We start from the raw sequence: 18,511 nt of genomic DNA, 5'->3' as shown, positions 1-18,511 counted from the left end.
CTGTCCAATTTTCTCCTCCAACTATTTCCAGGAAATTTATAATTCAGATTACTTGAAATAGAATTCATTGTTCAACACAGCACCTGGTGTCTGGCAGGAAGTATTGGAATAAATCATTAAACAGCAGTTAAACTTCACCTACTAAAATCCTCTGGTCCAGTTTAAATGCACCTCTTTCATGTTGTCTCATTGGTCAGAAATGGTTTGCTCTTCCCTCCCTCGGCATTCCTATAACAGCTATCTTTATGGAATGCTTATTGATTGTTCCCAGCTCATATAGCTAATAATTGGCAAATCTAGAATTCAGCTGTACTGAGTTGAATAGCATCTTGTCAAATGTCCACTGGAACCTCAGAATATGACCTTATTTGAAAACAGTGTCTTTTTTTTTTAACATCTTTATTGGAGTATAATTGCTTTACAATGGTGTGTTAGTTTCTGCTTTATAACAAAGTGAATCAGTTATACATATACATATGTTCCCATATCTCTTGCGTCTCCCTCCCTCCCACTCTCCCTATCCCACCCCTCTAGGTGGTCACAAACCACCTAGCTGATCTCCCTGTGCTATGCGGAAGGGTAAGCTGTGACAAAGTGAGAGAGTGGCATGGACATATTACACTACCAAACGAAAACAGTGTCTTTACAAAGGTAATCAAGTTAAGATCATCCTGGATTAGAGTGGGCCCTAAACCCAAAGATTACTGTCCTTATAAGAAGAAGGACATTTGGAGACAGAGACATAGGAAGAAAACAGATAAAGCCATGTCAAGATGGAGACAGAGACTGGAGTTATACGGCCACAGCCAAGAAATTCCAAGGATGGCCAGCAACCACCAGAAGCTAGGAAGAGGTCAGGAGCAAGTCTTCCCTAGGGCCTTCAGAGGGAGCTTGCATGGCCCTGCCAGTTTTGGACTTCTAGTCTCTAGAACTATGAGAGAATAAATTTCTGTTGTTTTATGTCCCCGTTTGTGGTAATTTATCACGGCCACCCTAGGAAACTAATACACCAGTCTCAGTCTGTCAGATGCCTAACATCCTCATTTGTAACCACTATGAAATACTGCCTTATGTCTGTAGCACCCAAACTGTATCCTTCATAGTACGTTGATCAGATGCCTTGTATGTCACGGTAAGAGGCAGATGGTGAGCCCAGAAGTCGAGGTGGGGATGGAGGGGGTGGGGAAGAGGTAGAATTATTGCAAGGTAGAGAATGAGCAGAGCGATTTTCTTGAATATATGCCCGAACCTCATTATGTCTGATCCTGTGATTTAGCAGAGAAATGGGAAAGAGTTTGCTTATGAAAGAAGTATGATGCACTAGAAAGCAAGCAGGACTAGGAATGGCAAGGCCCGATGCGAACTAGCTCTGTGATTAGGCACATGACCTTCAGATGTGGCTGCTTTGACACAGACTATGTGACTTGGGAACATTGAGACACGGCCTCAAAAACGAAATATTAACCTTTCAGCTTTTAAAACTTTCTAAACTTCTCACTCATTCCCACCCAACCCCTGATCCTCATTTCATAACTCCCACTTCTGACACACAGCAGACACAACTTTTTAGTTAAATAATGAATAAGGGAATGAATAAGGAAGATGGAAGAAAGCTGGAGGTGTCAGAGTGAAATGATGGTCAACAACAAGGAAAGAGTCAGATGCATAGTAAGGGTCATGAAAGAAGGTTCAAGAATCAAAGATGTCTGCCACTAATATTTGGCAATCAAAAGCCATAATAGATGCAAATGTGGCAAAATATCAATCCTTGTTAAAATCTTGGTAATGAACACAGGGTGTTTGTAACATTATTCTTTATAGTTTAGTGTATTTGAAACATTCTGTTTAAAAAAGAACAATAGAGGACTTCCCTGGTGTTGCAGTGGTTAAGAATCCGCCTTGGGTTTCCCTGGTGGTGCAGTGGTTGGGAGTCCGCCTGCCGATGCAGGGGACACAGGTTCGTGCCCTGGCCCGGGAAGATTCCCACATGCCGCGGAGTGGCTGGGCCCGTGAGCCATAGCCCCTGAGCCTGGGCGTCCGGAGCCTGTGCTCCGCAATGGGAGAGGCCACAACAGTGAGAGGCCCACGTACCGCAAAAAAAAAAAAAAAAAAAAGAATCCACCTGCCAATGGAGGGGACACGGGTTCGAGCCCTGGTCCGGGAAGATCCCACGTGCCGCGGAGCAACTAAGCCCGTGCACCACAACTACTGAGCCTGCGCTCTAGAGCCCGCAAGCCACAACTACTGAGCCCGAGTGCCGCAACTACTGAAGCCTGCGGGCCTAGAGCCTGATGCTCCGCAGAGAGAAGCCACCGCAGTGAGAAGCCCGCGCACCACAACGAAGAGTAGCCCCCGCTCGCTGCAAGGAGAGAAAGCCCGCGTGCAGCAACAGAGACCCAATGCAGCCAAAAATAAATAATTTTTTTAAGATAAATAAACAAATAAATAATAACAATAGAAGAGCAACCTCATAATGTCCTATGAAAATGGGTGTAGCGAATTGGCTTCGTTCAAATTCCTTTGCTTTGATAGGTTCTGAATCTCCTTCTTCATCAGCAAAGCAGGAATGGTTGTGGCAAAACAGTTCGTCGCTGCACACGGACGGACCAACACTTTGGAGAGAACCTGTGGAAATATACCTGAAAAGACAGAGAATATTCCTTTCACTGGGCTCTGTACTCCTTCTCCTGAGAACTTATGCAAAAGAAATGATAATTCAACAGAAAAAAGGCCTGGGGAATATGGAGATGAAAAATTCACGGACAAATTTGTTATAATAATGAAAAATTGGGAATAACTTAAGGCCACCATGGGGAAGTGCTCTCCACTGCTCCCAGCCTGGTCACATCACCCTCATCTTTGCCAGGATCACTCTGGTAGCTTCCAGCTGATCTCTCTGCTTCCACCCTTACATCTACAATCTATTCTCTACTCCGCAGCCAGAGTGATTCTTTGAAAAGGAAATGAAATCACTTCCCTACTTCTCTTCAAAATGTTCTCACCACCCTAACTGCTTCCAACCCGGCTCTAAGCCAACACCTCCCGGGGCCTGGATGATGGTGCTAGACCCTAAGTGGTCTCCCCTCTTCCATCTTCCTGCCCCTCAAGGCAACAGTGAAAGTGCTCCTTTTTCAAATCATAAACCAGATCATGTCACTCCCCTGTTCAGAACCCTCCAGTGGCTTCCCGTCTGACTCAGAGTATGCCCAGATGACTCAGAGCAAAGTCAAAGCAAACTGTTACAGTGGCACACAAGGACCTCATCCCCTTCCCAGTCACACTGGATCCTTTTCATTGGCTGTTCCCTCTAATATTCTTTCTCCATATGTCTATATGGCTCATTCCCTCAATTCCTTCAAGTAGTAACTCAAATCTCCCTTTCTCAATGAGGTCTTCATTAACCACCCTATTTAAAATTTTACTAATCCAAACACCCTGATTCTATTGCCCTGTTTTACATTTTCTCTTAGTATTTATTATTTTCTAACATAATAAATAATTTACATAACATTTTTCACATGTCTGTCTGCCCTGCTCCAAACACACATATACTAGAATTTAAACTCCAGGAGGAAAGGAATTTTTATCTGTTTTGTTCACAGTTGTTTCCCCAGCACCTAGAACAGTCTCGGGCACATAGCTGACATTCAATAAATATTTGTGAAATGAAAGAACAAATATTTAAGTAAATTGGGTTATACCAAGAGGATGGAAGGTTAAGCAATCAGAAAAAATACTGTGTATCAATATGGAAAAAGACATGTGAGGTAATGTTAATGTTAAAAGTAGAACCCCCGTGTTGCGATAAAAAAACACGTTGGTGTGGCTTTGGCAACGTTGTTCTTTTCTGGTTCTTTTGCTTTCTCTTCCCTTAAATGTTGGGGCTCCCAAGTTCGTTTTTGGTCCTCTTATCATATTTATCTACACTCTAGCTTCAAATACCATCTATTTTATTTCTAGTTTATTTAGCACGTTGTCCAAACAACCATCTTGAGCCCAGGGCTCTGTTTTGAGCTTTTCACCCACATTACTTTGTATACACCTCTGTTAGTAGCTAGAATACCATTCTGAGAATAGTGGTCTGTTCATCAGTCTCCCCCGATAAAATGGGAGAACTGTAACAGAATAAGATGCCTAGAACATATTAGTAAGGACTCAATAAATGTTTTAGTAATGTAAGGTGTGTACTGTGTGCCCAGTACCTCTAAGAACCTTACGTATATCATGTCATTTAATTCTCACAGCAGCCCTGTGAGAGGCATGAGGTAGACATAGCTTCATTACACGGATGAATAAATAAGGAAATGTGTTTATAATAAAGTGACCCCAAAAAATGCAGACGTTAAACTAGGTGTTAAAGTAGTGGGATCGTAGGCGGTTTTTCTCTTTCAGAGATTTCGTTAATATTGTTGATAGGCTGTATATGCGTCTTGTGTGTGTATGCACGTGTGTCCGTGTGAGACCAAATAATTTTAAAACTTGAGTGGGCAAACACAGCAACAGGAAATCGTTGGGTAGTGTCTGGGAAAAGGGGAGGAACCCAAAAGTACAGACAAGCAGAGACCCGACTCCGCCTGTGAGCTGTCTGCGCAGGCGGCGACGGCCCGCAGGCAGAGCAGCGATGCTCCCCACCCAGGGAAACGATTCCTTTCAGTGAGGCCAACCCGCGGCCACATGCAAATGATCTGGAGGCTGTGGGCGGAGCCACTGCTGAAAGGCTCCGGACGGGGGGCGGGGAGAAGGTTGACCCATGGGCTGGCTCCGATTGGCTCCCACAGAGACGGGGAGGGCTCTCCCGAAGGCCCGGCCTCACCGAGGGGCGGGGCCTGGGCCTGGGCCTCTTGGAGAGGGAAGGAGCGGGAACCCGAGCTCCGCGTCGGGAAGTTTAGGTCGGCTGAGCCCTCGGCTCCCAAAGGCAGAGCCGGAAGCGCTACAGTTTGACCCACGAGTCCATCCGTTTTCGAAGGCGTAGCCCTCTTCCTCCCGACCCTCTCCGCCTCCCCCTCTGCCCCTTCATCCGGAGGCCGAAGCCCCCAGCCTGGGCGGGGCGGCGCAGCCCGAGCTCCCGGACCCGGAAGAAGCGCCATCTCCCGCCTTCACCATGGAGCCCACTGCGCCGTCCCTCACCGAGGAGGACCTGACTGAAGTGAAGAAGGACGTGAGTAGCAAAACCTTGCCCGGGCACCGCCGAGGGCCGGGGGCGGGCGGAGCGGGGGGGGGGGGGGGGGGGCTGCATTCCTGCAGCGAGGAAACCCCGCGTCCTAGTCCGAGTCGGAATCGGAGGAGGAGCCCGCGGTCTGAGAAGCGAAACGTCCGGGCACAGCAGGACCGCGGCGAGCCCTGCATCCGAGGGACCTTGGTGGAAGTGATCTGATCCCCGCTGACCTGTTAATCCACGTTTTAAATCAATAAAAGCAGGGCTTGGGTTTCAGAAATCTTGTTCAGTGGAGCGTTTCTTTACAGTCAGCTTCTTGCCCACTGCTCACCCATCCCCTGGTGATTTCACCCCAGCTGCGCTTTGGAGCTGCGTTGTTAGGGATCGACGACTCAAGTTCATCCTTGAGCCAGACTGCCTTGGCTGCTGGCTCAACCTGGAGCAAAAGCTGGACCAGATAAAGCATCCCAAGCAGTGGATCAAATACGTGAAACTTGCAAAGGGGGTTGGGGGAAGCTGGACTGTTGAAAGCACAACCCGGAATTCCCCTAGTAAGCAAACGCCCACGTATTTAAATTGAAGGGGCGCGGAGGGGGCGGGGGATGAATACATGAAGCGGAGAATTAATTTACAGGTAAACGTTGGAGATATTCAGCAGCTAAATTATGCTCTTCTGCTTGGATGCTGAAGTGCACAAATCTTAGTATTTATTCGTAAAGAATGACTTTGTTGAGGTCTGACTTGTTTCTCTTTTCCTTTGCTTGTAGTTAACTTGTTTTGCCATGTGAGACTTATATGAGTACCATTAAAATACTTTATATTAATTCAAATTCAAAACAATATGAACATGAATTGTGTTCTGGCTTAACACTGCAGTACTTATACAAAATCATCTTTGTGAATTGGACAGGACAGCAGCTTTTTAAATGTTTGTGTGCTTCCTTTTACCCTCACCTGTAAGGTTTATTACACTGTACTCAATTACAGTTGGTATGACTCATTAGCAAAAGGAGACTGGTTATGACTGTGCCTTAGTTTCCTCCTTCAACAGATAATTGTGGAGCACTTATATGGAAAGTACTGTTCTTGGGCCTGGAAAGATATAAAAAAATGACAGGCCCCTGCTTTACATTCTAGTTGAGTTAAGACTGGGACATTGATAACTAATAAAGAATAAATGAGTATTGTGTTTTTCAAGATTTGTGCCAGTAAAAACATGAACTTCAAGAGCTAGGCCTACTGTATTCCAGATACTCTGTCACACAATTTACAATGTTCTCATTTAATCTGTACAACAACCTCTAAGGCAGATAGTTGTCTTTCCCATTTTATAGTTGATAAAACAGGTAGTGAGAGGTTACAAGTGGGAGGATATAAAGCCTGTACATAAACACAGATGTGAAGGGTGGCTTCTAGGCCTTTTTTTTTTCCATCAGTTCATTGATATTATCCATCTCCATGATTTCAGTTTACAGCTATATAAGAAATCCATAACCTTGGGGAATCCTGGACACGTTTCAGGACATCTGTGAAAAAAAATATGTGCACATTTTCTTCTTAGAAATTTTTTCATGATGTTTTCAGAATCGTTTATGACCTTAGGAGTTTTAAAATTATAATCCACATATTTGGACTTCCTTCTTTCTCAACTCTAAGTGCTTATTTCCAAATATCTACTGGAAATCCACTTTTATATCCTTCAGATTCCTCACTTTGTCTAAAATTGAACTTTTTATCATCCTTCCCCCAAAGCCACTTGCTGTTTCTGCTGTATTCTCTGTCGTGATGAATCCATGGGGATTGGCTGCTGATACCAAAATTCATGGATGCGGGCTTCCCTGGTGGCACAGTGGTTGAGAGTCCGCCTGCCGATGCAGGGAACACGGGTTCGTGTCCCGGTCCGGGAGGATCCCACATGCCACGGAGCGGCTGGGCCCGTGAGCCATGGCCGCTGGGCCTGTGCGTCCAGAGCCTGTGCTCCGCAACGGGAGAAGCCGCAACAGTGAGAGGCCCGCGTACCGCAAAAAAAAAAAAAAAAAGAAATTCATGGATGCTCAAGTCCCTTTTATAAAATGGCGTAGTATTTGCATGTAACCTACACACATCTGTCCATATACTTTGAATTATCTCTAGATTACTTATAACACCTAGTACAATGTGAATACTGTGTAAATAGTTGTAAATACAATGTAAATGCTATATAAATAGTTGACCCACACAGCAAATTCAAGTTTTGCTTTTTGGAACTTTAAGGAATTTTTTTTTTTTTTTTTTTTGGTTGTGTTGGGTCTTCGTTGCTACGCGCGGGCTTCTCTAGTTGCGGCAAGCGGGGGCTACTCTTCGTTGCAGTGCGCGGGCTTCACACGCGGTGGCTTCTCTTGTCGCGGAGCACGGGCTCTAGGCGTGCGGGCTTCAGTAGTTGTGACACGTGGGCTCTAGAGCGCAGGCTCAGTAGTTGTGGCGCACGGGCTTAGTTGCTCTGCGGCATGTGAGATCTTCCCGGGCCAGGGCTCGAACCCGTGTCCCCTGCTTTGGCAGGCGGATTCTTAATCACTGTGCCACCAGGGGAGCCCCTGGAATTTTTTTTCCAAATATTTTCCATCCACTGTTGGTTGAATCCGAGGGTGCGGAACCTGCAGATACAGAGGACCGACTGTACCACCACTTATCCACATGGAAACTTCCACTTCTTTTTTTTTTTTTTTCAGGCTCCCACTTCTTCACTGTACTCCTCCCTGCGTGCTCCATCTAGTTGTTTACCTCTCTTTTGTTGAATTTAGTTCAGTTTCATAAATATGGACTACACACTGTGAGACTGATACTGCCATTGATTCTAACAGTTCAGAAATTAAAAACTAACACACAATCTTAGTTTGAGAAGAGCTCAACTTCTTGGGGGGTGGGGGGGACATGTAAAATGACAATTGCAAATCACAGAATAAGTGCAATGAATTTTACATTCATCCAAAACATTATCTACTTAGCACTCTGCTAAATGCAGGATATACAGAGTTGAACAGAATGTACCTGGTTCTTGCCTGCTTTTAACATGTGGGTTCTTAAGGTTGAAAACAAATAAATGTATAATTCCAAATTATGGTAAGTACTATGAAGGAGACAAACAGGTGTTGAGCCAATAACAAGATAAGAGGGGAAATCTACTTGAGATAGGATGGTCAGGGAAGGTTATTAACATTTTTTAAACTGGTTCCTGAAGGCTATGACAGAACAGGAGAAGAGCATTCTAGGCAGAATAGAATTTTCAAAGGATCTAAGGCAGGCAAGATCTTGGGGAAATTGGAAAAAGGCAGAGAGTGCCTAGAGGTGAAGTTAGGATGGTGGGCTAGTGCCAGATTATGAAGAGTCTTACAGATGGTAGTAAAGTGGGATTTTTTTCCCAAGTGTAGTAGAGACCTATTGAAGAATTATATTTTTAACAATCCCTCTGCCTAATGTATGGACTGGAGAGAGCAAAAGGGAGAAGAGGGAAACTAGTGAGGAGATCCTTGGAATTTACGTAGTTGAGAGATGATGGTGATTCGGATCAGGCAGTGGAGATGGATGGAACAGGAGAATTCCAGATGCATATTTTAAACAGTAATGATAGGACTTGGTGATGGTTTGAATGTGGGAGTTAAGGAAGAGAGTGGAATCAGATTAGTAAGTGGAAATGTCAAATCAGCAATTAGACCTATCAGTTCGAAGATCAAAAGAGAGATCTGAGCTAGAAATAAAAGTGTGGGATTAAGTGAGTTTACCTGGGGAACTTGAGAGCTAGAAGGGAAAGGGAGACCATAGAAAAGTTTTAAAAAGTAAGAAGTTATGGCCGCAGAGATGGGAAGAAAGCCAGGAGAGTGTGGTATTCATATAAGACAAGAAAAGAGTATTTCAGGAAGGGAGTGATCAACTGTGTTCACGCTGCTGAGAAGTGAGATGAAGACTGAAAAGTATCAGATTTAGTGATAAGGAGACCCTTGGTGACTTTGAGAAGAGTAGTGGGACAGAGTGAAAATGTCTGGGAGTGAGTTGGGAGATATAAGTGGAGTCCTGTTGTATAGAAAAGTGAAGTGCATACACTGGGTGCTGTAAAGGCAGGAGAGGAGTACTCATTTGGGGGAGTTTAAGTAAAGTTACCTGAAGGAGATGACCACTGTCCTGAATTTTAAAAGATGAATAGGGATATGGGAAAAGAAAACAAGGCAAAGGTAATGACTTAAAGAAATGTAGTGGAAAACAGCAGTTTTAGGAAGAACATAAAGTTCCAGAACATAGAGTAAGCTGGAGAGGTAGGCAGGCTCCATACTATGAAGCACCTGCCTGCCATCATCAAGTAGCTGTGATTTATTGAATACCTACTGTGTCAAGCCTTCATATGCACTGTCCCATTTAGTCCTCCTACAGGTCCTGCTAGGTATTTATTATTTTTTTACCAATAAGGGACCTGAGGCTTAGAGAGGTTAAGTAACTTCCCCCAGCTCTCACAGGAGTATGTGGCAGATTCAAGATTTGAACTGAGCTTGGTCTGAGTCCAGAGCCATGCTCTTCACTTCTCTGCTATTCTGCTATAGTTGAGAAACTTTATCCTTTAAGTCGAGGTGGAACACAGTGTTTTAATTTTTTTAAAAATTAACTAACAACATTTCAGTATTGGTAGAATTCATGTAACACTCCAGATTTCCATTTTTTCTTGAAAAATTAGAAGGTCTGATAGATGTGTGAAGGAAGAAGTTGAGCGGGGTGGGGAGAGAAGGAAGAAGTACAACTAGGTGTCTTGTTAATAGTCGATGCAAGATATATAGGGACCCGAACTAGGACAATGCTAATAATAGGGATGGGGTGAAGGGGCAGCTTAGATAAATATTGGGGTAGATTGGCAGGACTTGGTGGGTGGGTGATCTGATCGAATGTGCCAAGTGAGTGAAAGAGAGGAAAAGTCAAGGATGAGTTGTAGGTTTATAGCATGGTTGGATGGATGGTAGTACTCGCAAGTGAGCTGAGAATGTCAGAGGAAAACGATAGGGGAAGATAACAAAATTGGTTTTGGACATGTTGAATTTTAAGTACCATTGGGATCTCTAGGTGGAGAAAGTCTTGATCACATAGGAAAATTTAGAAATCATCAACGTATGGTAGAAATGACAACAAATGAGGTTTTCCAAGGAGTTCATTTTTTAAATCTATTTTTCTCTCCTCATCCCCACAGCTTAAATTCGTGCACTCAGCTTATCATATGTAAGATATTGCAGCAGTCTTCTAATTGCTCTCCTTTGACCCCAATTTTTGCTTTCCCCCAACCCTCTGTAAAAGTTTTCTTATTGCCTCTTATTTATAAACCTTTGATGAGGTTTTGACTATAGGGAAATGTAATTTCCCTCATTGCCTACCTTTCATGCCTCTAGGTCAGGTGTAGTCTCTGTAAATTTCCCAGGTCCTGGAGGCAGAGTTGGTTGCTTCCCCAGTACTTGACCTATATCTTTTTTTCCAGGTCATATTCCATTGTCTCATAATTTTTAGCTTGAGTTGATAATGTATTCTTCAACTAGACCATGTGCCCTTTGCATGCAGGTTTCAAGTCTTGTTCATCTTTGCATATCCACTGCTCAGCACTTGGCATATTTGGCATTTAGATGTGTGAAATGTTTCTCGTGGGAATTCAGTGGACTGAGAACTGTAGGAACCCTTCACCTAACCTACTTTTCTGCCACCATATACTTTGAAGATTTTCCATTGTCTTTAGTTCATCATTGTCAGTGTGAATCAAGTTAGTCATCATTGTCATCATCACTAACATTTACTCATCACTTACTATGTACCAGGCACTTTCTCAAGTGCTTTACGTGTGTTAATTTATTTCTCATTACACTCAGATGAGGAAACTGAGGCACAGAGGAGTTAAGTTACCCAAGATTGTATATTTAGTAAATGGAGGAGCTATAATACAGCCACTCACATCAAATTGTTAATACCATTTATTAGGACCCACATTGATTTTTGACTAATTAAGCCTCATTAGGCAATTCTCAGGTCTAGGCCTGTGTATGTGATTTCTTTTTATTTCTTTAATTTTTTCCAATATCCACTATTCCTTTAGGTTTCTTTCCCCCCATACCTTTCTACCTTCCTTCTACCAAGGCTGAGTTAGACTACAGTCTTGCCAACTGACTCCAAAGATAGACCCAGTATGGTCCCTTTTGTTTTAGGTTCTTTCTTTTTCTTTCTCTCTCTCTCTCTTTGTGTGTGTGTGTGTGTGTGTGTGGTTTCACTCTAGAAAGATGGAAAATTAATAACATGAGAAAGTTATAAACTGTGAGTTATCCTCTCTGGTCCTGACTAATCCTGGATTCCTCGCTAAATGGAAACTAAAATGTACAGTAACCTCTGCTCTCAACTTTACCTCTGAAGGCCCTCAGCAGACCTCCCTATTTCCACAGACCCAAGCCCCCTAGATTAGACTGGCCCCCTCCTCACAACAGTTTGGTCTTGGTTTATAGATATGAAGATGAGATCAGAGCAGTGAGGAAGCAGTGAGGAATATCTAGTCAGGGACCTACTTCTGTCTAACCGGACCTTCATTTTAATAGCATGCCTTTAGTAGGGCTGAGCCTCCTGACTTCAGGATGTTTTCTCTCACCAGTCAGATTCCTAACTGATCAGTCACCTTTGTGATTTCCTTAGGTGTTAAAAAAAAAAAAATACATTGAGGCATTTTTTATATCTTTTAGGCTTTAGAAAATTTGCGTGTATACCTGTGTGAAAAAATCATAGCTGAGAGACATTTTGATCATCTACGTGCAAAAAAAATACTCAGTAGAGAAGACACTGAAGAAATTTCTTGTCGAACATCAAGTAGAAAAAGGGCTGGAAAATTGTTAGACTACTTACAAGAAAACCCCAAAGGACTAGATACCCTGGTTGAATCTATTCGGCGAGAAAAAACACAGAACTTCCTGATACAGAAGATTACAGATGAAGTGCTAAAACTTAGAAATATAAAACTAGAACATCTGAAAGGTAAGATATCTTAGTTATCCAAAAGTTCATTTAAATGTAACAATGCTTTTATAAGTAGAATGCAAAACAAAACAAAAACCTAGAAGTGATCATTTTGCTTTTATTCAAAAAGTTCAACCTTTAGAATTACATTCAATTTGCATTTTTTTTACCTTATTTGATGTCATTACATTGCAAAAGTGAAATATCACTCAGTGTTCTGTATTTATATTCGTTTAACAACACATTTATAGAAAACAACTACAATGGAATCCCAGTATACACAGGAGTTTGTTTCTAAAGTCATCAGAATGCAAGATTAATCTGTTCAAAAGTAACCCCTGGGGCTTCCCTGGTGGCGCAGTGGTTGAGAGTCCGCCTGCCGATGCAGGGGACATGGGTTCGTGCCCCGGTCCGGGAAGATCCCACATGCCGCGGAGCGGGTGGGCCCGTGAGCCATGGCCGCTGAGCCTGCGCGTCTGGAGCCTGTGCTCCACAACGGGAGAGGCCACAACAGTGAGAGGCCCGCGTGCCGCAAAAAAAAAAAAAAAAGTAACCCCTGAAAATGCATATCACGCATAAAGAACAGTGTATAGGTAAAGTATTTTACCTTTGATAAACTCTGATAGTTTTTCTCCCACCAGTTGATTACATGATGAAGTAGTTGGCTTATGTTGGTAAGAATCATCGTGTATAAGTTATATATAACTTTAAATACTAGAATTACACTCAGTGTTGCAAAATGAGAGAGGCATAAAACTGAGATTGATTAAGGGAGTAGCAGATTTACCTCTTCGTCTCACCCTCACCCCAGAGCACACACTCACTAAATTGGAATGCTGTGTAGAATTGTTTGCACGATTTAAATCCCCCTCTCCCTCCAAACCCCCATCTTTCTCTGTCTCTCTCTACAGAGCACTTAAGATAAATGTGCATGCGATACAGCTCTATTCCAGCTGTTCTAGGCAAGGGAAACATAAATTAGTAATTTAGGGCTTTTCCCTTAAGGAACTCAGTCTATAAATCCATGTTGGAACACAGATGAAGTTTCCCCTTGAGCCATATTTAAGAAAATAGTTTCTCTTTCATGGGACAGAAATGCTGACTGTATTGTGAAGTTGAAAAACTAGTGGAAAAAATTGACGTACAAATGTACTTTACAGACTCTGCAGGTTTTACATAAAATCTGTCAACTCAGGAAGTTCTGTGCCTGTAGACCATTGGGTTGAATATTTGCTGAGCCTAAAAAAGAGATAAATTGTGTTTGTGTTTATTCTTTCCACACTGAGGCTAATTGTTGGCTATACCCTTTGGATATATAGAATTCTTTGTTCAGAACAACCTCTGTCATTTACGTAAACTGTTAGGTTGAGAACCAGGACATTCTCTATTTAATGTGAAGAGGAGACCTGGGTTCTAGCCGTCCCCCTTGCATGAAGTAGTCCTGGAATGTTGGGCATGACTTCACTGTTCCAGGCCTCTGTCTTCTCGTCTCTAATAGTGAGAGGCTATCCCGGATGACCTGTAGAATCCCTTCCACTTGTAACACCCCATGATTCAAGAATTGGAAGTAAGAGAAATGGAAATAAAAACAAAAATAAACAAATGGGACCTAATGAAACTTCAAATCTTTTGCACAGCAAAGGAAACCATAAACAAGACCAAAAGACAACCCTCAGAATGGGAGAAAATATTTGCAAATGAAGCAACTGACAAAGGATTAATCTCCAAAATTTATAAGCAGCTCATGCAGCTCAATAACAAAAAAACAAACAACCCAATCCAAAAATGGGCAGAAGACCTAAATAGACATTTCTCCAAAGAAGATATACAGTTTGCCAACAAACACATGAAAGAATGCTCAACATCATTAATCATTTGAGAAATGCAAATCAAAAGTACAATGAGATATCACCTCACACCAGTCAGAATGGCCATCATCAAAAAATCTAGAAACAATAAATGCTGGAGAGGGTGTGGAGAAAAGGGAACCCTCTTGCGCTGCTGGTGGGAATGTGAATTGGTACAGCCACTATGGAGGAGGTGCCTATGGAGGAGGTGCCAGTATGGAGGTGCCTTAAAAAACTACAAATAGAGCTACCATATGACCCAGCAATCCCACTACTAGGCATATACCCTGAGAAAACCATAATTCAAAAAGAGTCATGTACCAAAATGTTCATTGCAGCTCTATTTACAATAGCCTGGAGATGGAAACAACCTAAGTGTCCATCATCAGATGAATGGATAAAGATGTGGCACATATATACAATGGAATATTACTCAGCCATAAAAAGAAATGAAATTGAGCTATTTGTAATGAGGTGGATGGAACTAGAGTCTGTCATACAGAGTGAAGTAAGTCAGAAAGAGAAAGACAAATAACGTGTGCTAACACATATATATGCAATTTAAGAAAAAAAAAATGTCATGAAGAACCTAGGGGTAAGACAGGAATAAAAACACAGACCTACTAGAGAATGGACTTGAGGATATGGGGAGTGGGAAGGGTAAGCTGTGACAAAGCGAGAGAGAGGCATGGACATATATACACTACCAAACGTAAAATAGCTAGCTAGTGGGAAGCAGCTGCATAGCACAGGGAGATCAGCTTGGTGCTTTGTGACCACCTAGAGGGGTGGGATAGGGAGGGTGGGAGGGAGGGAGACACAAGAGGGAAGAGATATGGGAACATATGTATAACTGATTCACTTTGTTATAAAGCAGAAACTAACACACGATTGTAAACCAATTATACCCCAATAAAGATGTAAAAAAATTTTTTTAATAAAAAATAAATAAAAAAAGAATTGGAAGTAATTAACTCATAGAATTTTAGCATATACCCAGTTTAAAATTGGGGTAAATTTTGTGTGTGTGTGTGTGCTGGAGTGCTAAAGAATATTTTTTAGTTGTGAAAGCTATTTCTTATTTTATGAATAATTTCAGGGGCTACTTTATTTTTTCTAGGTCCTTCAATGGTTAAGTATAAATACACAGATTGAATGTGAATTGTAGCATGTCATTTAGCTTCCTTGAGATTATTCCTGTATCTAGAAAATGTAAATAATAGTATGCTTCATGATTGTCAGGAAAAGCAGATAAAATGTGAAATGGATTATGACAATTTATAAACTGCTATTTAAATTTGTGTAATCTTTAAAAAGTTCGAAGATGGGTGTGGACTCAGTTTTCTAGTTACTTTTCATTTACATCTGAATAATTTTATTGTAGGACTGAAATGTAGCAGCTGTGAGCCTTTTCCAGATGGAGCCACAAACAACCTCTCTAGATCAAATTCAGATGACAGTAATTTCTCTGAAAAACTGAGAGCATCCACCGTCATATACCATCCAGAAGGAGAATCCAGCACAGCCCCCTTTTTTTCTACTGATTCTTCTCTGAATTTGCCTGTTCTAGAAGTAGGCAGAACTGAAAACCCCACCTTCTCTTCAACTACGCTTCCTAGACCTGGGGACCCTGGGGCTCCTCCTTTGCCACCAGAGCTGCAGTTAGAAGAAGAAGGAACTTGTGGAAACTCTAGTGAGATGTTTCTTCCCTTAAGATCACGTGCTCTTTTGCGGCAATGACAGTTTACTGCATTTTAATTTTTTTAATGGTGACAAAAAATATTTGAAAGGATATGAATCATCTTATAAAATTGCTATAATGACTTATTAACATTTGATACATGTCTTATAATGCAACGTAAACATACTTTGTAAATAGAATTTTTTAGAATAAAAGAAGTATACTTGTAGATAGCTAAAGTAACTCTTGTTGATCATGTACTCTTCAGTATTTTCTCTTCATTTTTGAGGTAATTTAGTGTTTTCACTTTTTTTTATGTTTTAAGACTAATTTTAATAGAGAACATTTCTCTGTTTGAGAATAGAGTCTTAGGCTGGGAACAATGTTTCTTCTCTGTGCATTTGTGCTAGTAAGTTTCACAGTCTAATAGTCCTTTCCAACCATTCAACAGTACATTTTCAGAATTAAGCTGTTCCTATTCATAATAAAGCCAATCACTGCTGGGAAAACTGCCAGCTACAGAAAAGAATCTTTTTCCCACTCAATTGGGCTTACAGGTACTTAGAAAGTCCCCTTCTGATTCAGAGAAATATCTAATGGAGTTTGAGCCACCTACGGTGCCAATTTGCCAAAATACATTTCTTATTAATCTTACTAATTAATACTACTTTCTTAAGATTTTCACATTCTTTGCTTTATCATTTTCATTCCTAAAGAAAAATCTTGACATAAACTTCAGTTATTACATATAATTTAATGAGATTTTAAAAATACTTTTTCTGTACTTTTTGTTCCCTTTTAATGAGGACCACTGTACAGTTGAAATAATTAGAACAAAATGGTTTTTGTGTGTGTATATGTGACAATTCTGTTTTTAGTACTATTTGGAACAAGCAGGCCATTAGCTAGATATGTCTTTTTGTTCTATGACAAAGTTTGACTAATTTTACAAATTTATAAATCTTCTTTCATTATTTTCATTAAACTATATCTATTTCTAGATATCTGTCTCATATATATTTCCACTACTTGCAAAAAGCAGAGATGGAAATATGCTATTAAGAATAAATGTTTTTAAGTTGTAGTGCTGTGTTTTGGAAGTTTCAGATTTTTCAATAGGAAATAAATACCTAAAACTTTTTTTATATGCACCAATTTTAATAGGAAACATTAATTCAGGTTGTAAGATGGAGTTGCACTTCTGGATGGACTGATGAAATTATCAATCGTGAAGAAGACTGGCATATTGACTTTTAAAAAATTTTAAAGACTGGGTGATTTTTGTAGTATAAACATTTTCTAACGATTATGGAGAAACATGTTTCACTTCCAGGGTAGCATAACAAAATAGTGGCAATTAAAAAAAATAATAGTGGTGTAATACTTAAACCTTTTTCAAAAGCAGAAGCAAGCTTTCATTTCATTAATTAAAATAAAATTTGATATGCAGTTACTTTTTTAAAAATTTAAATAGGATTTATTTGGAATCAAAGATCATAATTTAGATATGGTGTAGCACCTACATTTATAGTTTTCTTTCAGACTGTTGACTAACTACGTAGACAATAAAATTAAGGTTTTAACAAACTTAGGCTTTTGGTTTTCTGAATCCTATGAAATCAATTTATTTTTCATTTAAACACTGAAAACCAGCTGTTGCCAAAAATGTATACATTTGAATGATACTGTGACATGACATAGTGCAATTGGTTATTGGGTTGATTAATGCAGCAGTGAAAATTATCACTTAATATAAAAACAACACCTTCGAGCTCACTTTTTTAAATTGCTTTTTAAAAAATTGAGACTTTATTTTTTAGAGCAGTTCTAGGTTTACAGAAAACTTGAGCAGAAAGTACAGAGTTCCCATATACCCCCTGTTTCCTATATTAACATCTCACATTAGTGCATTTATTAGAATTGATGAACCAGTCTTGATACATTATTATTAACTAAAGTTAATAGTTTACATTAGGAGTCATTCTTTGTGTTATACAGTTCTATAAGTTTTGACAAATGCATAGTGACATGCATCCACCATTATATTATCACACAGAATAGTTTCACTTCCCCAAAAATCCCCTGTGTTCCACTTATTCATCCCTTCCTCTTCCTCCCCGCCCCACCCCTTCCCATCCAGCCCTGGCAACCACTGATATATTTATTCTCTCTATTGCTCTGTCTTTTCCAGAATGTCATATATTGAATGGTTGGAATCATACAATATGTAGCTTTTTCAGACTGGCTTCTTTCACTTAGCAATATGCATTTACATTTCATGCATGTCTTTTCATGGTCACTTTTTCAAGAGCTAATTCCATCTTTGGTCAGCATGTCATTCCTAGTGCAAGGGCAAACACTTGGCAAATTTGGAACTTACCAGGATAATGGCAGGTTTTTTGCTTTCAATTTTTTTTGTTGTTTCGAATTTTTTAATTTTGTTTGGGAGGTTTTTGGTTTGTTTTGATAAACTTTTTTTTTCGGCCATACTGCTCGGCATGTGGGATCTTACTTCCCTGACCAGGGATAGAACCTGTGCCCCCTGCAGTGGAAGCACTGGACGTGTGGAGTCTTAACCACTGGACTACCAGGGAAGTCCCTTGATAAACATTTTCTAAAATTTAATTTAGTTTAATGATTAGTACTTTTGTGGTTAGTGTTTTTTGTCTCCTGTTTAAAAAATCTTTGCCTATCCTAGTGCTGTGATGATAATCCCCTATGTTTTCCTCTGGAAACTTAGTTGTTTTCATTTCATAATTAGCTCTATGATCCATTACAAAGTAATTTTGTGTACAGTATAAAGTAGAAGTTAAGTCTTGTGGCTACTGTCCTTTT

At 40.7% G+C, this 18,511-nt stretch overlaps 1 protein-coding gene across 1 annotated transcript; it reads left to right on the top strand.

The window, feature by feature from the left end:
* Positions 1 to 4,846: 4,846 nt before the first annotated feature.
* Positions 4,847 to 17,226, top strand: BCL10 (BCL10 immune signaling adaptor). The gene is made up of 3 exons (XM_079932368.1): positions 4,847 to 5,158; positions 11,878 to 12,166; positions 15,380 to 17,226. Exons 1-3 carry the CDS (start codon positions 5,102 to 5,104, stop codon positions 15,733 to 15,735), a joined length of 702 nt encoding a protein of 233 aa, XP_079788494.1. The 5' UTR covers positions 4,847 to 5,101; the 3' UTR covers positions 15,736 to 17,226.
* Positions 17,227 to 18,511: the final 1,285 nt, after the last annotated feature.

This window comes from Stenella coeruleoalba (assembly GCF_951394435.1).
Source record: "Stenella coeruleoalba genome assembly, chromosome: 1".
Classification (NCBI taxonomy): Eukaryota; Metazoa; Chordata; class Mammalia; order Artiodactyla; family Delphinidae; genus Stenella; species Stenella coeruleoalba.
This window is presented reverse-complemented; position numbering and strand designations above follow the sequence as displayed.